Genomic DNA, 19,115 nt, shown 5'->3' with positions numbered 1-19,115 from the left:
AGGCATCATTATTTGTTTTGGATTATATATCTTCCGATAAAACGAATTGAATAATCAACTGAATTCCGCTGATTAAAATAATTACGTGTTAATTAATTCTAGCAACGATATAAAATTGATCTGTGGTGTCGTATGATGAGTAGAACAGTTATGCTACGGTAATTTTTAGGATTGAAGAATTAAAAAATTCTTTATTTTGGATAAATCAAAATTGTTTTAGGACGTTCGTGCTTTATTTTGGAAAGAGTGCTATTCTCTCTAGAACATGTTTTGTAATTTTTGGAAACGAAAACAACATATTTCACAGTGATGGTTTTGGCATCGGTTACAATTTATGGTATGCTGAAAAAAAAGGATTCTTTAAATGACATCAGACAACGATTAGAAATATATTGCAATGGTTTAGATATAGCACAGATTTAGTAAGAAAAAAAAAACAGAATGTTTTACGTATTTTTCAATTCTATTTTAGAAAATAATCAGGAGAAATATTAAACATTTGTTTCTTCGTTAAAACTTTCTGACATTAAATTTATTTTATTTTTAGTAAGTGATATTTACTTCTTAATTTATACATTACTTATAACGTATAATACGTTAAAATATATTTCACAAAATAAGTGTAGATTTCAAATATTTCTACCAGAATGAAGTCAAAATTACAAAATCTACAAACAAATCTTTGAACAAGCGCAGGTACATCACGACAACATTATTACAACATATTTTAATGTTAAAGTTATTAAAAGATTTTAATTATGGATACTTTCTTAATGTTGGTAATAACGTTGATGTCCTTGATGGTGATGTTCTTGATACTGATGATGTTCTTCATAATGATAATGTTGTTCGTGATGAGGATTTGACCTAATAATATGAGGTACGATTGGTTTTTTAAAAGGTCTATCTCTTCCACCAAATCTAAGTTGACCTGACCCCTTTTTGCCACCAAAACCACCACCTATATAAAATTATAACAACTATTAGTTATTTGTACATATTATAATATAAATTTTAGAAAGTTGGACACTTATAAGCAATTAGGATGTAATTACTTACCAAGTCTCCTTGGTTTCCACCCATGCAAAGTACGTCCACACTCGTAATCTATAAAAATTTGATAGCCTTTTAACGTAGCATCTACGCAACGTCTAATTACTCTTCTAGCTTCATCTTCGTTTCTCATTTCAATAAATCCATAACCTTGAGATAATCCAGTTACAACATCAACTATAACTTTTGCCGATACAACTTCTCCATATCTAGAAAAAAACTAAATTTGTTAATACTTAAGTATATATATCTTTTTTATTTGTGAAAACAATAAAGGTTGAAGTATATTAACATACCTCCTTTAAATCATGTTTGGTAATTTTTGGACCAAATCTGGCGACAAATAATGTCCTTTCTGGTTTTGATTTTAATCCATGAGGTGGTTCATAATGTGCTTGCATCGCACGACTAATAGCTTTATCATGTGGTTCTGTATCTGTACCATCGATGCTACCTGCTTTCAAGGGTTCGTATTTTTTGGCATAAGGACTCCAATTCTGCAAAGCATCCACCTGGAATATAAATACATTATATTTTAAGATGCATTGATATGCAATCTAAAGAACGTATGGTTACGTATCCCTAGCAAACCAAAACATAACCTACTGAATTGTACTGAATTGAATGCTCTTTAAACAGTACTTTAACATACAATTAATACATTTGTTTTAAAATACCTCTAAAATGACACGAAATTTATTTTTGTTACAATACATCATTTACTCACCATCTTTGTGAAAATAAAGTATAATGTATACTGACAAGAACGAATGTCATCAAATTATGAAAAAGATAACTACTATCACACGTCACACTCGAGAAATTATAATTATTGTTAATTAATATTTTCTGAAACAGAAAAAGAACGATATAACCTTTCCTATATAATAAACACTGTCAATGTTAGAAAACAACTTCGGACTATACGACGACGCCATCTGTATGAAATATTAGAAGACGAATTTGAATTGGAAATCGTGAAATTCTCCGATCAGTCTCATTTTTTAAAACTATTACAAACAATAAATTATTTTAAAGAAAGAATGTACAATTGCAATAACAACTGTAGCAATTTTATTTTATTCTAACAAAATTATACCGCTAATGGTACACTATATTGTATATAACTCATTATCGTACATATTCAAGATTACTTCCAAGTAACAATCGTTTTGTTAAAACGAAAGATTATAAATCAATGCAAGAATTATTAAATCATCTATAATACATATAATAATATATAGTAACTTTTCATTCTTTTGTTACTAATAACTCATGCAAATGATCGATGCGACTATAAATAATAGAAGAGAACAAATTAACGACATTCTTTTTAACATTGTCGTTATTATCATTTTTATTTTCTGTTATTACTTTTCTGAAATTTGTTGAATTTGTTAAATTATTTGAAGGCCTCGCTGTACAACGAGCGAGGAGCAACAGCCGCGATTGAGAATAGGAAACGTCAGACAACAGGTGGAACTACATCTATTAATATAATACAATATCGTGCGGCTTTGTGTCGTCCACGACACTGTAGAAGACTTTATTTAAAGGCACGGCTGGTGCGTTACATGCTCGTATTTACATAATACGAATTCCTATCGCGGGATAGCCTCATAAATTCACAATACACGCGGTTGCAGGAATTTCGTGGCTGAGCGCGTGTATTTTATCGACGGTGGCGTCAATTTCGACCTTTTAGTATTTATTAATCGCAGAGGCGATGCGACGTTTCGAATAGCTAGAGACGAATACACAATCATCATGCGTATCACGAATACGGATTATAAATTTACGACGGACATAATCCTTCACTCGAACAACAAAGAGACAGTTTACCGTACAGTTTCATGCAACAAAGTCATAGAAAATAGAATATTTATTACATTCGTATTCGTTATTGGGAATATAAATAAAAAATTATAATATGCCGTTTAATTTGGTAGAGTTACACGTCGATATGCATATGTTATTAATATAATAATGGATTATATATTATGATATATGTAAGTACTTACATTATCGAAACCTCAACTGGTGTCAAAGCATAAACTAAATGGAAAAATATTGGTTAAAGTTATAGTTATGAATATAGTTATTCTTATTCTAATTATAATTATGTTCTAAATTCAAAGAAAAAAAAGTCAATCGAAATTCTATCGTCTAATAAGAAAGATTTTCAGATATTTAAAAGAAAATGAAACTTTTAGAATTCTCATTGAAAATAAAGATATGTCGAATTAATTATTTTAATACATACATATATTGACATAAGTTCTCCTTAAATTATCTATCTAATTTAAATCAACCTGAAATCAAATGTTAATTACGTAACAGATAAATAATCATCGCTAAACTATATGGCTCGCGTATTTCATTCGTATACAAATAAAAGAAGATATGTATAGTTCAATACATTAAATGGTAACGATGAAAAGTATTAAAATATTTGTCTGAATTAGTGATTGAATTACATCTAGGCTTATAATAATTTTTGGTACATTGTTCCATGTTAAAGTGGAATTAGTTTCATCGTATCAATGTTCCTATAATACTGTCACAGTTTCCAAATTTACGGTTCCAAGGGGATATTAATCAAACACTAGAATTTCAGCGTCTACGAAAAAGTTACAAGCTTCTAGCGTCAATTTCATTACGCCTGCGAATGTTTTAATCGTTACGTCTTAACAGAGACGCAAATTAGGAGAAAAATAATGCTTCACATGGTTACGCTGATGCAAGTATCCTGGCCAGAAATCATCGCGATATTTCTGTATATTCGACGAAAATCGAAACTTAATGATTAATTCGCTATCTAAAAGTAATCTAGACATAGGCTATCAAACTAAATCGAGTTCTAAATGGGCACCCATTCGTCTCAACGCCAGTATGGTGTTTACCGCTTTAATCCACCTCTTCTTGATGACATACCGCTTTAATCTAATTTTACAGATCGGATTCTCCAAGGCCACGTCCAACCATCGGTGTTCTAAGAGTTGAGTAGCGGATGGTCTTTTCCTGAAGCAAAACAATCGATCAAATTTACGATTATTTCTAAGCAAATCGGTTGATATCTTAAGCATGGCGAGAGACAAAAGCGTTCGTATACGTAGTTGGGATGTAGAAATAAAATGAGAACTATTTTCTATTGTTATTACACAAACGAATTTTAACGTAGTTATTTGGTAACTTGCAATGAGACAAGATTCGCATAATAGTAACATCTTGTCGAGACAAAATTGTTCGTGTAATACAATTAATTGATTTCTTTCTCTTCTCTTATTGACGAACAACTAACGTTAACAGTAAATTTAGACTAATAAAATTAAGAGAAATCTGGTTCTATATCTTCCCAGTCTTTAAGATCTTCTTTTGACGTTATACGGTATCCATTTATGGATTAGTTTTTGTTCGTGTACATTTGAATCGTTTAGAAGCCACGTTAATGAGCTTCACAGATCGGAAGGTACAGGAGAATGATTATGTTGCTTGCGAACACTGTTTCTTCGACTTACTTCGGAATTTATCGTTATTTGTGTCATCTTCTTGCGATGAACGAATTTACGAAAGTAAATGATTTGTTCATTGAGAATTGAACGTTAATCATGTACTTATATAATGAAATGACGAAATTCATAAAAAGTGGAGTAATGCGCAAATTGGTTTCCAGCAAGTTCATACATAATATACAGTTACATGTAGTTAAATATACTTAGTACAGGAAACATCTCTTCTTCTATTTTTACATTTCAACTATACGAAAATTTTTGTCTCTTACTATATATTCTTCCCTTTGTTGCTAACCAAACTGAATGTGAAAGGAATATTTTCTTGGAGACCAAAGAAAAGAATGAATACACGTGTCGATTATCGAAAAATTTTAATAATCATTCGTTTTTTTTTCTAAATCGAACATAATAAATTTGACAACACGAGCAATTCACCAGGAACTCACGTATTTACTTGAATTCGACACAAATGAATTCAAATGAAATTGCGCACTCATTACAAACTCTTCAGTTCCATCCAAACCGGAAGTAGCAACGCTATTTGTATACATTAAACAAAAAATAATCGTATATCTTCACTGTGTCATCCACCACCGTCTCTGTATCTTGTATTGCCCTGAGAACTTCACAATGGCGAACGATCTTCATCGTCGTCGTCGTCGTCGTCAGAAACGACAGGCAAATCCAACGTAGCCATCAACTCCATCAACGGAGTCGTCTCAACGATGTATCGAACTCGACGTGGATGAACTAACGTTAGTCGCCGTCGACTTTTGTTGTTTCGATTGGAAATATTCGGCCAAAGAGTTCATCGTTTTCCTAGCAACAGATTCCTCGCCACACCAATCGACGCTGACAGACTTGCGACCAACTCCTGACGACCTCGTGGCACCTTCCCATTCACCAAGCAAATGTAGCAACAAATCCTTGGTATTAGTAGGTTCATCCAGATTCAGACTCTTATGCAAATTACGAAGGGCAGAAATTCGTGGGACGTCTCTACTAGTCTCGCCAAATTGTTTCACTCGTGCACGCCGCCACGGTGGAGTAAGATCCATCTCAGCCTCGTTTCTGTTAAATATTATTTCATTTTTCTTACTCGTTATATCTTCCACTTTCTTGTCGAAAGATTCCGACCTAACTGATTCTATAGAGCCTTTTCGGCTTCTTTCCTCCTCTTTCTTCTGCTTCGACATCTTCAACGAGGCGAACATATTCGCGGTACTGGTTTCCGTGTTCCTATCAAAACTACGACTACTATGGAACGTAGTTCCGTTGAGCTTCCTGTGTCTTACTATGCTCGACAATTTCTCTGCAATTTCGTTGCATTCGGTATTTTCAGAAACCAATCCGTTCCTCGAACGAACACCGTTCCTCTTGTCCTTGTCTTCGAGCGGCTTCTTGCTCTGTTCGCCAGTCTCCGAGGAGCTTCCCTCCTCGTTCGAATATCCGCTCGCTCCCGTCGCTATGGATCTCAGACGCTCTGATAATTTAATTATCTCATCAGCCAAGATGATTTGACTGGCAGGGTCGCCCCTTGACTTCTCCGTGGTGACGCCCTCGGAGGCTCTCCTCTCGAGACCGTAGCTAGGCACCGTCAGGAACGTGCCGTAGCTCTCTCGGGGTGAGCTATCCGTCGCTTCCGACGGCGTGCTGGAGATACTGGCACAAGGCGACGGACTGTGACCTCCTAACGACACTAATTCCTCGTAATCGCGAGTCGAATTCTGTTGAGTCAACACGCACTGAGGAATATCTATGATGTACGGGCTGTCAGGGTGCTCACGCCAGCGCTCCACGAACAGCCTCAGATTGTCCTTGGTCACGTCCAACTCGTCTACGCTGCTCGTTTCCACTCGAGGGATTGGCAGATCTGGAGTCTTCGGCTTCGATATCGTCGCCGTTTGCTCGACCTGCTGCTGTTGCTGCGTCGTTGGCTTCTTCACCAACCAACGATGTTCCCTGCAGTGCGTGGCCGACATTCGTTTGCTGAAAGATTGGACAGCTCCTTCGTGAGGATGATCCAGGATCGCCAGGAATTTGTTTCGGATGTTTTGTGTCTCTCTTTCTCTGTTGCTTTTTGATTCTTTCTCTCTCTCTCTCTCCCTCTCTTTCTCTCTTTTACACAAACATATATATATGTGTATATATATATATATATATGTGTGTAGAATTTTTGCCTGTTCTCTTCTGAACCGGGAACGTGCAACTCTATATAGATTTTCAACGATGGAAGCGAATGGTTTGATAGCGATGATGAGATGGAAACGCGGGGAACACGTGTGAAGCTATAGAACGTGTTTCCTTGAATGGAATTCGAAAATCAGAAGCCAGACAGACGTCCCGAGATCAAGAAACTATATGTACGATGGATTTCCGCTTCCTTGGCCGCTTTTGAATGCTTTTTTTAGAAGCAGCAGGTCGAACGGATGTTGAGACTGTTCGTGAACGCACGGCGTACGAGAGTAATTCGATTCTTCTTCAAAATGAAGTTGAGAAACTGAGTATTCGATTCGATTCGTTGAACGCACTTGCGTGCTTTCTGTTAGCAGTTTAATTCAAGGGAACGTAAAATCGTAATTCGTGCTGAAATCATTGATTTACGCAGATTAAGACTGACGTTTGAAAGTCGGTAGTAATTTATTGATTTTGCTTGGTGATAAGATATATCGCTTCCAGTGAAAAGCAACATATTGAAGATGAAGGAAACATGCTCGGGATTAATCAGACACAAAGGGAGAGAGAGAAAGTCGAAGAGTAACCGTGAAAGAGTTACAACAAAAACGCGAGCGTAACTGTCCAGATAATCGAACGTTCGAAAGAACTTGTTTTTCTCTTCATTTGCAAGGTTTTACTTCGAATTAAATTCAATCTCGATATCTTTTAATTAAGAAATTATTTAGAGACCGATTAAGAAATTTAAAATACGAAAATGTAAGATAATCTTTAGAGATCTATCGCGAAGGACGAAGTATAACGAACAGAATAAAAGCAATCGGAAAATAGTTTAGCAATTTTCTTTCCATTGCAATTTTCATTACGCCATTCGTATCAACAATTATTATTTTATTATCTCAAGTTGAAACAGAAGTTACACTTGATTACGTATCGGAATTAAAATTACAATTCCTTCGTGAGTTTTGCCTTCGCCTTCAACGTAAAAAGTTCGCTAAAATGATATCGCTTTTAATCTTTAATTTATAAACGCCTAGAGAAACTAGAGTTACACGATTTCAATATTTAACGAGAAATCCTAATATTTATCCCATTTGCTACATAATTAATTTTTAGTCTGCTAGTTTCTATGAATATTCCATGATTTGTTCATATTCTTTAAAATTGCACAGTTTCAATATTTGCAGTAACTACACGATCAATTTTTAGTCTTATCGTTCCTGTTTGTATTAAGTGTGCACGTAGGGATCGTATTACACGCCACAGTTGGAAACATTTGCCATGAATTACCCTACTTAACGTAATCCGAACAATTCGAAACAGTGGATCATTTAATCGAGAAAATGGAATAAGGTGATCGAAGGATACAGAAAATGATGGCTCTGTTGAATTTTCTTGGCAAACGATGTACGTACAGTCGAAGACAAGAAAGTTGTTCGTGTATTTCGTTATCTGGGCAGCTGCGTTCATTAACAAGTTTTGCGAACGTGTCAGTGTTCACGTTCGTCTTCTGTCAATCGTAATTAGCAACGTGGTTCGGATATTTTAGCATAAATCCACGTCACCTTGGTACGACGTAATATTTCTCAAAAATAACAAGCGATACGTACTCTTTGTCTTTGACTAGCAGACAACGGATAAAATCCTTCGCGTCTTCGGATATATTGGCGAATGCGTCATGATCAAAGTCGTACTTCGCGATGGTCACGTTCGCCATTGTCTCGATGTCTGTGTCCCCCATGAACGGTGACAAACCGGATAATCTGAAAATAGAAATAAATAATTTGCTTACGTCTCGTTGTAATTTGCACGGAGTAACGAAATGTGAAAGATCTTTAATTTCTTCGTCGAGGAACAAACGAGAAATAATTTTACTGGTACAATCTACAGTTAAATCACCAAGCGTTAAGTTTATGTTCTTCGCGTTGTTAGAAAATAGAGCTGTGGAATGCGAAACGCGCTTTACACGTTTTTCGCCGAAGGCTACTTGCCTAATGTTTGTAGTAGAAGCAGAATTTTTTTAATAGGCATTTACGGAGAAGTATGTATCAGGGTTTATATGTATATATGCAAGATAGATAAAATAAACAAAATTCTATGTTAAATTTAGTAGAAATTACGGAAGAATACATTTAGCGCGGAGAATTTGAGAATAAAACAGTTTGAAAATTTAAAGATTCGAATATTTCAAAGTTTACAAGTTTGAAGATTTAGAGACTAGAAAATATAGAAAAACATGGATTAATCGGAAACGTGTCATTCTCTGAATTCGTCAATCTTCTTTTTCGAAAAATCAAAAACATTTATTACACGTATATTTCAAGCATTGTCGATATTTCTTACTTGCTGTTAGACGTTTCTCAAATATTTATGTTCCTGCTTTTTCATGTAAAGTAAACGGATCGAAATTGAAGGGCAACTTACAATACGTAACAGATGACGCCTATACTCCACATGTCGGTACCATAACCAATCTGATCGAAATTTACGACTTCCGGTGCAACGAACTCCGGCGTGCCAAATAGAACTTGCAACTTCTTCTTTGGATCGTACTCCCTCGCCAGGCCGAAGTCTATGATTTTGATCCTATTACCCTCCTTTGTCAAACATAATATGTTTTCAGGCTAGAAACAGAGAGTATATCATTTACCTCGTCGTCATATTGTCAAATGTGAATTAGAAAGCGAAATAATGTAATTATACGATAAATTGTGAAATGTAAATTAAACCGAACTAAGCGATAAAACGCTTTTAAAATTCATTAACTATAGCTTCTATTTAATAACTCTGTTCATTTATGTAATAAACCAGATATACTTCAGAGTTAACACGCAAATTACGTTAGTATAACTATGAATGAAAAATATACAAAAAATACATTTACTGCTACTAAAATGTGGCTTCTCCTCGCTAGTTGCGTAACTTTTTCATAAATAACAATCTTTCTCATAATACAGTTAAACTGAGAATTTCTATGACGAAAAACACATGCAATTGCCGAGGAGAAGTCATGTTTTAGTAGCAGTAAATATATTAATCGTCGAATAACAAAGCTCAGCTGTACCAATAACGTAAATCGATATTTTTCAATATAATTTACCTTTAAATCGAGATGTAAAATATTCTGTCGGTGAACGAACTCTATACCCTCGCAGATCTGTCGCATGAAAACGGCGCAGCTACGCTCGGTCAACACGAAATCGTCGTCTATCACCCTCTCAAATAGTTCGCCGCCTTCGATCCTTGAACATACGCGAAAATAAGCATAATCGATATGATTCCTCTAAAATGAACACATTTACTGTATTAAAAGCTTACAGTTCCAAAATTACGTATATCTGCTTGCCGGTGTCAATGGCATCGTAGAGCTGAATAAGTCGTGGATGTTGTAACCGTCTCATAATTTCCACCTCTCGTTCCACCGATCGCTTGTCCTCCTTTTTCGCCGTGTTCACCACCTTCGCGGCGAGCATCAAGTCGCTTACTTTCTCCTTACATCGATAAACGGTGCCAAATTTTCCTCTGCAAATAGGTACGATCTCGTTTCACGTATCTGTACACCTAAGAATCCGTAGAAACTTCTATCAAGGCGATTTCGATCGCCTCGTTGTCTTTGCTTTCATTCGTTAATTTTAAAATTATGCGTGACAATTTCGTCAAAATGATAGCTTTCAAATCTATCGTTTGTACGGTTACCAAAAAATATGCAAATTCGTGCGATTCGTAAAATTAATAGTTGATTTTTATTTAATTGGAGTCGTACAGGCAGAATATTTTTAGATACACTTTAAAAGTTGGCAAGTAATTACCAGTTGTGCAATAAAAGTGTTAACCGTTGTTTTATAGATGCTTCTCGTTACAACATTCATGTACAAGTTACATTTACTGTGCAAATAATTCGAGCATTTATGCACGTTTCTAAACGGCGGTATAATTTCCCAAATATCTTTTCATCTTTCTGTAATACTTGTAATTTTCAATTTTCATAACTATAGCTTCAAACATCTTTCTAGTCTTCTTTGAACTTCTTGTAATTTTTTTCTAATCTTTCGATTAATTTCATTTCACTTCGATACATTTTTCTATCCTAATCTCGATTTCCTAGAACATTTGAACTATTAGAATGACTTAGCGACAGTAGCAAATATTTAGCGAAGAAAGGAATTGACTTCTGTCAGTTATTCAATAAACCATCTTCACCCGTATGTTCTTTGAGACCTCGTAAGCCTCGTAAATTATAACAATTCACTCTTGATACTGCGCGAAATCAAACGTTATTTTCGACGAAAAAAATCGTACCCCAGTCTAAACGTGTACAATCGCTTTCACTCGAAGCATAAACACGTTTCATGTAAATTGTTCGGCGGACAGAAACGCATTAGCTATTGTTGATGCATGGTAATGTGCGCCAAACATCGAAAGCTATACTCGTTACAAATATTCTTGAATCATTTTTAAATATCAAATTTTACGATAGAGTTGAGTTTCATTGGTAACAAAATTCAAATAAAATGGAACTCATTAATGGTAAGAAGATGCTTGCTGGAACCTTGAAAATGGGATAAAATAGACGGTTAAATAATACATGATAGTATGTATTTCTTTGTAGTCTTGCAATAGTAAATGTCAGCGTAATAAATCGTGGTAACTCGAGAACATTTAGGTATGTGAAGGAACAGAAGAAAAACACCTTGTTAATATTTCATTGAACGTCTCAAGAACGCCAACAGCAGTCGCATTCGTGAACTTTGACCTTGTTAACTCCAACATTCCTTCTTCTTATACAAACAAGACGCCTTATTCCTTTTTCTTATCGTAATTTATATTATTGTTAAAACAATTTATCCGAATTATCTGTTTTAATGAAAATTACATTTCTCGCGCTGATGGTAAATGGCACATCGATTAAAAGTTAAATGATTTCAAGATTATAACGTTAAATCGTTTACGTACGCTTTTCGGTTTCATTTTTCAAGCATTTTTCTAAATACGAGAAAATATTACGAAAAATTTTCCTCCAGCAAAATTTTACTCAAAACGTTGACGTTGTACGTTAGGATGCCATTCTCGCAGAGAGAGTCATCGAAATCCAAGAAAATTAGGAATTTTGTATACAAACAGACGCGTCTCGATACTAAATAATTTCGCAAGAGATGAGTAATACGCGATATCTTTAATAACACGTTTCGAGTTTACCTAACCAGTGACACGTGGAAATGTGCAACAACACAGAAGAGTTTAGAGGAACGTAACTCTTTCGATTAAAACTCCAATCGCGTAAAGTTCGAATCGGAAAAGCTAAAAAATCACGAAGGCGATCATTTAAAAAAGAAGGATAAACGAGCGAATGGATTTTTCCCGATTAAATTGCAAATAGTTGCGTCCAATTCCGTGTTGTACCAAACAAAATAAATTTCTCGTGTCCACCTGTCGCGATTTCAAAATTTATCGCGTCTTGTTGTGCCAAGCAACACCGGCGAGAACTTTGACAATTTTACCGTTCATATCGCGCCAAGATGATTTGGCTATAAGTATAGTTACAAAGGAGATTATGCTCGCATTCTTTTCCACTCGATTGATATAATTTATTATGTTCTGCGTTTATAAATATGCACAGGAATCTCATGTTGACTTGGAACGAATCGAAAAAAATCTACGTGAACAGAGAAACCGTATGTGCCGCGTAGAAAGAAAAATCCGCAGAAGCATAGAATCAACCTATGGTTTTTGGAGCCTTGTTGAAACACGATGGTGTAACGTGACTGTCACGAAGCCAAGTTAGTGACTCATTGAGTTAGTAGAGCATACTATGGACGCAGAAATTACAAATTATCGCAGTGGAATGTTTGCCAGAAAATCGTATGATGCCGTGGCGAGACTGCGTTTTAATCTGCATTTTAATCAGTTGCGATGTGAAAAGCGATCCAAGAGTTCATTTAGAAGGAACAGCGTCAAAATATTTGCTGAAATAATTGGCGTGAAAATTAACCGCTACAGTTATTACTACGTTGTTATACGCTGTTTAAAAAAATTAAACAGCTATTTCCCACTTTGATCTTTCTGACTTCTTGTCTACGTACATTTTCTAATAATTCCCTTACGATCGATTTTTACTACGATCTCGTCAGTCATCGAACCTACAAACTTTCTAGCTTCTCTTTACGATAAAATCATTCGTAGTAGCAATTTCGCAATTATTTCGAACAGTGTTCTAGTCGATGCGAAATTACTGCAACAGCGTGTTCTTCCATTGAGCAACTACGAGCCTTCAAGGATGTACATCAGGCGTATAGATAAACTATACAATACGATAAATTATCATAATTTCAAGCTAAGGAATAATCTACAATTATAAACGAACTCGAGTATACACGGATAAAGTGAAAAAGTGATTCAGCTAGGAACGTAACGTCGATGCTCGATCGAATCTATGTGTGAAGAGTAAAAGCGTCGGGATGCTGGGCGATTCGACGCACGAACGTCAGTCACTACGAAAAACTCATTATTTATAGACGTGCAAGGACCTTGATTACACATCGAACTTCGTGCAGCGTCGACTCTTTGCATACCTTCGTTATCAAGCTGCACAGCACATTCGATTCATTTCGATGGCCATCCAGGAGATATTTTTCGCAAGTGGCTACGATTCATTGCAATGATTCACGCTATATCACGCACTCGATGGAAAATGGCCAATTCGAGAGAGATGGCCGAACGATGAAAACGATTCCGGTTAATTGGAAAATATGATTTACGATTGTACAACTTGTTATTAGAATAACAGTCGTGCTCGATAATTCGAGATGGAGATTTTCTAGAAACTCGATGCCAGAAATATCGCACTGATCGTGAATGAAGTAATTTTATCACAGAAATGGTCAATGACTCGAGATCGTGCACCTTTTATTGGAATTTTCAGATATAAATGTTGAATAGAGTTTGCATTATGAATGATTCTTATTTCGTTGCAATTATCGAAGTAAAGATTAAAGTACTATGACACGTCAGTAGTGTATGTTGCGATAGTGACTGTTATAAGAAGTTTGTCATAATAACAAGAAATTGATAGAGCACGTACGCTTAGCGAAACAAGCGAATGTTCGATTAAAAGTTTGTTCTTCGATTCTGAATTTAATCACAAAATTCTTCCTCGACGATATCGTTAAAGAATCTTTCAAAATTGCGTAGAAATTCCTTCAATTCTTGAAACAATATCGGATATCAACATGTTAGTTTTCTATAGAGAATCCTCTGCCACTTTTCAGAAACAAGTATTTTCTATTTATTGAGTCATTCAAATCGTTTCGTAATATTTCAATACATTTCGCCAATTATTATCTAATCATCTCGAATAAAAGAAATTAAAGTTACTTGATTATGTATCCATAAAAATTCAATTTATCGCTTCTTCGAATAATCTCAAATATTAAACCACGCATCGTGGACGAAGATCTTCCGATATTTCTCGATCGAAAACAATCATTCAGAATCGATGGTTCACTAATAGTTTGTCATTGACATTCAGATCTTACCTTTGGCACTGATCCATCTGTCAATACTTTGTGCGTGGTTAGTGGTTACGAATACACATCAACATTGTGTCTCGCAATTAAAAATAAAATCGTACCTTTGCGCCGATCCTAATCGAAAATAAAATTCTTCCCTTTGAAGCTCGATACATCCATCGAAATAATTTCTCTGTTTTGACAACGTTTCCTACTCTGATAAATAACTACAAGGTATTTACCAATATTTTCTACGCAATATATATTTTGTTTAAAAACATCGCAGTAACATGGCATAAATCGGAATGCGAATAGTAACTGGAAAGCACAAACGTTCCAATAGTTTATTTCGTAGGTTTACTGGCTCGTGAAAGCGGCGGCGTTGCATGTAAAAATCATTCAGGTCCGAGTCTCATTCATAATGGCAGACACGCATAGTAACTGAAAGATTACGATGTATACAAGACAGGAATACCACGTTCGCCGGAAGGAATAAACACGTCAAGGTTTCGTACTTTTTCCTTCCTCTTTCTCGGACTCTCTTTCAGTCTCAATCCACCTCCGTCAACGGAAAATTTATCACCTATATCATCGTTACTCTACCTTACAAATATTTCTTTCCAATTGTTTTACTTTTGAAACCGCTTCCAGGTCGTTTCTCGTTATACGTGTAAGGTGTCTTATGAAATGAAACTTATCTCAACGAATTGCAACCAATACAATTTTTACAACATTTTCGCATATTAAACATGCGTTTGAAAGGTCAAACGTATCGCGTTTCCTACGTCTCGTTCGACTATCATAAATCTCGTTTGTCTGATTCTCGTTGAAAAATTTGTTCGAGCGTTCAGTTGCGTCACAAAAGATTTTCAAAAATACAAAAATCGAGCATCGCAATAGCATTAACAAGCGACTTCGAAAAGGCTACTAGAAGCTTTGATCTCGTTTATCCATGTCAGTGGAGGTTGCGTCCTTCAAAACGGAAATTCCGTGTTCCTTGGAACGTTCCTCTATGCCTGAGGCATGCATTAGAGTCTCGGTACAGCTTGTATAATCATTGCGCAATACCAGCACGCATATTGTGTCAAATTCAGAAACAGCATGCCCAACCCTGCGGCTCGCCGCGATATTTGCAATGATCGTGTGCCTCTGTATGCATAAATTCGGTCGAGTGGTCGGCTCTGGAAAGTTACGTAGCGAATTTTACGCGTCTATTCCCATCGCGAGCGCGTAGGGTACGATGCGTTTCTTTGTTTGTCAACGATAAAAATACGCAAATGTGATACGCAAGGAAATCGATGTGCGATCATCACTCACCGTCCGATCTCAGATTCGATGTCATAATGATCCTTGAATTCCACGCCCCGACGCACTGTCACATTTCGATAGGGGAAACTCGGCTCGAGCTCTGTAAAATACGAGAATTTGTAATTAATATCAAAGTTTAGATCGTTGAAATAAATTTTGAAATTGTAATAAATTACTGTAGACCATCTTTATTCTATTGGGTTGGCAACTAAGTGATTGCGGATTTTGTCATTAGGTGGTATTGACAAAATCCGCAATCACTTAGTTGCCAATACAATACAATACATTTTCTGCTGTTGGATTAGATTATACTTTCTTACTCGATGTGTATTACGCTCATCCAGGTGTTTTCTATAAAAGATAACTTAAAAGATCAGACGTCGTAAATGCTAACGTTTTTTACATAAATCGATCTTTTTCCGAATTTGTAAAACTCCATTTATAATTGCAATCGAATCGCCAACGATTACAGTAGCGGCTGATGCGAATATAAACAATCGATTAAAATTAAGAAGTCGCTGGTATTTTAATATTACGATTTATTCAGATATTTCTGACTTTGATCGTACACCTTTGTATCTAGAACGAAATTGTCTTGCAATATTAAATCGTTTTAATATTTGCATCAATACGCGGTATGTTGATTTTATTAAATCCAGATGTACGTATCATCCTTAGAGAAGAAGAATGACTACGAGATAATTTTATTTCACGATTTTTCACAACGTTCTTCACATTTAAACGTATTCTTTTATTTGGTCGGTTGGAGTAATAAAAATAGAGAATAACGAATAATAAATTCAATTCGTTCGTTCGATTTCAACTCGAAATAATAAAGTGAAATTATAAAAATTTCAAGCATTTTTTAAATTAACTTTGAACAAAGCGCGTGGAAAACGACCCTATTATCGTACGGAAAATTACTCTCTTCTGGAAGAAAAATGAATCGAATTAAAAATGGACAATAATTCAGAAACGTATATTCTTATAAAGAGAGTCAAATCGTGACACGTGAATTATTTCGTATATGGAAGTTTCGTCGCTCGAATCGAAAGCTGATCATGCTGAAACTCGACTCGAGTTCCGTTACCGGTGGCAACAGTTCCGGTGACAGACGCGTTCCTTTACTTACGATAAGAATTCGTCAAAATCATCATAGTTTAACACACGATGTTCGAAACGAACACCGAATGGCTCGTTAATTATCTATTTTTCGTTGAGCCTGAGTTACGAGGGAACCTCGCCAACTCAAGATTTCTGACATACAGGAAGCGGTGAACGTATATCGAATTGTCTCGCGTATAAATTTAGCAATTTTTGTGTCTCGACCGTGGTCACACTTTGATGTATAAGCTGCCATCGCGATCATGCACGATGTATACAATTATGCTACGCAAAAGCGATCGGAATTTAAATAGAAAATATAAATAGAAAGGCGCATGAATTTGTCGCGTAAATTTCAAACGAAACTCTAGATTGAAATTACAGCAAAGCAACGAATGAAAAACAAAGTTATTTCTTATATTAACTCACGACTACGATGGATCGTGATTCATATAAACGATAAATGAATCTCTCAAAAGCAAAATCCATCAAATCTGTTTTTTTTTTCTCAATTTTTCAGTTTCGTTACGTCGATTCTTAAGACGCAAACATTTTTAATTATTTAGTTAGCAATTTAGTTATCAAATTGAATTACCGTGAGAGAATACTGTAAACAACAGAAGTTTTCGATTCCAGTGTAGTTGTAATAAAATAATATTTTCATTTTTCTCTGCTTTCCAATCTATGCAGTTGATCAATGTGACTTCTTAATGATTGAACTATATATACTTTGCGTGGTTTTCTTTTTGTTTCGATACGAAATTCCTTCTTCGTTTTGAACAAGCATCTCCTGACGAACGCGACAAACGCATAGTTTCGTGCCGGCCGCGACCTCATTTCACCCTTTTGTACGAGACAGCTGGTTAGAAACATCCGTAGCCTCGAACGATTTCGGGGTTCATCGAGACCGGTCGTTTAAAAAGATCGGTAAACAACCAGTGACGCTCCAGCATCGTCCCAAATTCCAGTGAATCACTGCATTTATTTAAAGAAAAACCACGCTCAAAACACACTCTGCACGTTTCACTTGGATAAGAATGAAATCACCACGAGTATAACTAGCCAAAGAAAGAGGAAACTCAGTTTAACTCAACGAAACCTACATCGTTTTTCGCATAAAACCTCGACACTTCTTTCCTGCCTTATAGCATAAACAGATAACTTCGAATCGGCATAGCAGTCATACGCATCGTCCCTTTTATAGAAATTGTTGCTTTAACATTAACGAGTTATTAAAATAATCTGTCTAAAAGGGAACAATTCCACGTTCGATATTCTCATTCTCTTTTCTCCCTATCTCATGCAAGTAAACATCTTCAAATCACTATATATAGTTTATAATAGTACATTATTCGTATGAGATAGAGAGAAAAGAGATTGAGAATTTCAAGTGTAGAATTATTTCCTGTTTGAATATATATATATTTTTTTCACACACACCATCTCTTTCACATTTATATTTATTCAACGCACCAATCTAAATTCCAGTTAGTTTTAGTACCAGCAAAATATGTTTTAAAAGATTTCTCCTAAAAAGAAGCACCTCTACGCTTAAAATCCTCGACACCAATCCTACTCACCATATACAATATACTATGAGAGCCTTACATCTTATTATATTTCAAAAATATTTCAAAAATCATTCACAGACAAAGCACAACGATTTTCGTCGTTGAAAAATTCGACGGTTCTACACTCGAAACCCTCGACACTAGTCCTATTCACACCACATAATATACCATATACTATGGAAATTGCATATTTCCTTATATCTATCGTATATATATATATGTATACATTCCAACAATCGTCTGCAACGATTCACGAACGAATTACGATCATCTTCGATGCTCGACAATTGTACAATCGACATCGATCCTATTCACCACAAATAATATATCATACTTGAGAAAATTTTGTATCTTTGCATCTACATATTCCAAAGATCGTGCCCATCAAACGTTTCACAAACAGATCACGATGATCCTCGATACCGAACAATTTTACACTCGAAACTCTGCATACCTATTCACCATACGTGCGATAAAACTATAATTATTAAAACTTGATATCTATGTTCCAATAAATCATTCCCATCAAATATTTCACCAATAATCCACGATAATCTTCGACGCGATCGTAAGCATTCCATAGACTGGCACGCCGTTTGGTGTATCGAGCAATGCTTGGTCTCCCTTACCGCCCACCGGGTCAGTCTCGTCGACGCGTATCATCCTTTCGACGTCTTGGCTACCCTCCCCTAGTGCTCCAAGCCACCGAGGAACGGGTTGCGTTCGTCCGACAGTCGTTGGGTTGCACACGCGGACGATGATCGCGCTCGATCTCTCTCTTCTGGCGCTCGCCGATCCGGTGTACCCTAAAGGCAATTATTGACTATCGCGTTTGCGGTCTCGGGCGGCGAGTCCCCGGAGGCCGGCGGCGGGTGCCTCTTCTTCTC

At 35.9% G+C, this 19,115-nt stretch overlaps 2 protein-coding genes across 4 annotated transcripts; both read right to left on the bottom strand.

Annotated features, from left to right (window-relative positions):
* Window positions 1–211: 211 nt before the first annotated feature.
* LOC100741687 (U11/U12 small nuclear ribonucleoprotein 35 kDa protein) lies at window positions 212–3,896 on the bottom strand. The gene is made up of 5 exons (XM_003485267.4): window positions 3,075–3,896; window positions 1,781–1,902; window positions 1,350–1,565; window positions 1,060–1,273; window positions 212–961 (listed from the first exon to the last, which is right to left on the bottom strand). The coding sequence occupies exons 2-5, from the start codon at window positions 1,781–1,783 to the stop codon at window positions 771–773; spliced, it is 624 nt and encodes a 207-aa protein (XP_003485315.1). The 5' UTR covers window positions 1,784–1,902; window positions 3,075–3,896; the 3' UTR covers window positions 212–770.
* A 1,054-nt stretch (window positions 3,897–4,950) lies between these two features.
* On the bottom strand, window positions 4,951–19,109 carry LOC100741566 (calcium-dependent protein kinase 16-like). 3 transcript variants are annotated; one of them, XM_003485266.4, is made up of 7 exons: window positions 18,858–19,109; window positions 15,563–15,653; window positions 10,059–10,262; window positions 9,841–9,982; window positions 9,165–9,364; window positions 8,351–8,503; window positions 4,951–6,554 (listed from the first exon to the last, which is right to left on the bottom strand). In XM_003485266.4, exons 1-7 carry the CDS (start codon window positions 18,889–18,891, stop codon window positions 5,285–5,287), a joined length of 2,094 nt encoding a protein of 697 aa, XP_003485314.1. In that variant the 5' UTR covers window positions 18,892–19,109; the 3' UTR covers window positions 4,951–5,284. The 3 variants fall into 3 exon arrangements, with proteins under 3 accessions (XP_003485314.1, XP_012247606.1, XP_033179344.1); XM_012392183.3 differs by lacking the exon at window positions 18,858–19,109 and adding an exon at window positions 18,683–18,851; XM_033323453.1 differs by lacking the exon at window positions 18,858–19,109 and adding an exon at window positions 16,686–16,945.
* Window positions 19,110–19,115: the final 6 nt, after the last annotated feature.

The sequence above is a fragment of the Bombus impatiens genome, unplaced genomic scaffold (assembly GCF_000188095.3).
Source record: "Bombus impatiens unplaced genomic scaffold, BIMP_2.2 scf_0049, whole genome shotgun sequence".
Lineage (NCBI taxonomy): Eukaryota > Metazoa > Arthropoda > Insecta > Hymenoptera > Apidae > Bombus > Bombus impatiens.
The sequence above is the reverse complement of the archived record's forward strand: the minus strand, read 5'-3'. Positions and strand labels throughout refer to the sequence as shown.

Coding starts and splice junctions, on each gene's coding strand:
- LOC100741687 (XM_003485267.4), bottom strand. Junction 1,274..1,349: donor CCAAACATGATTTAAAGGAG/GTATGTTAATAT, acceptor TAACAAATTTAG/TTTTTTTCTAGATATGGAGA. Junction 962..1,059: donor GTGGAAACCAAGGAGACTTG/GTAAGTAATTAC, acceptor AATTTTATATAG/GTGGTGGTTTTGGTGGCAAA.
- LOC100741566 (XM_003485266.4), bottom strand. CDS start 18,891: ATGATACGCGTCGACGAGACTGACCCGGTGGGCG. Junction 15,654..18,857: donor CGAGACTGACCCGGTGGGCG/GTAAGGGAGACC, acceptor CGTATTTTACAG/AGCTCGAGCCGAGTTTCCCC. Junction 8,504..9,164: donor GGCGTCATCTGTTACGTATT/GTAAGTTGCCCT, acceptor TTCTATTTTCAG/ATTATCCGGTTTGTCACCGT.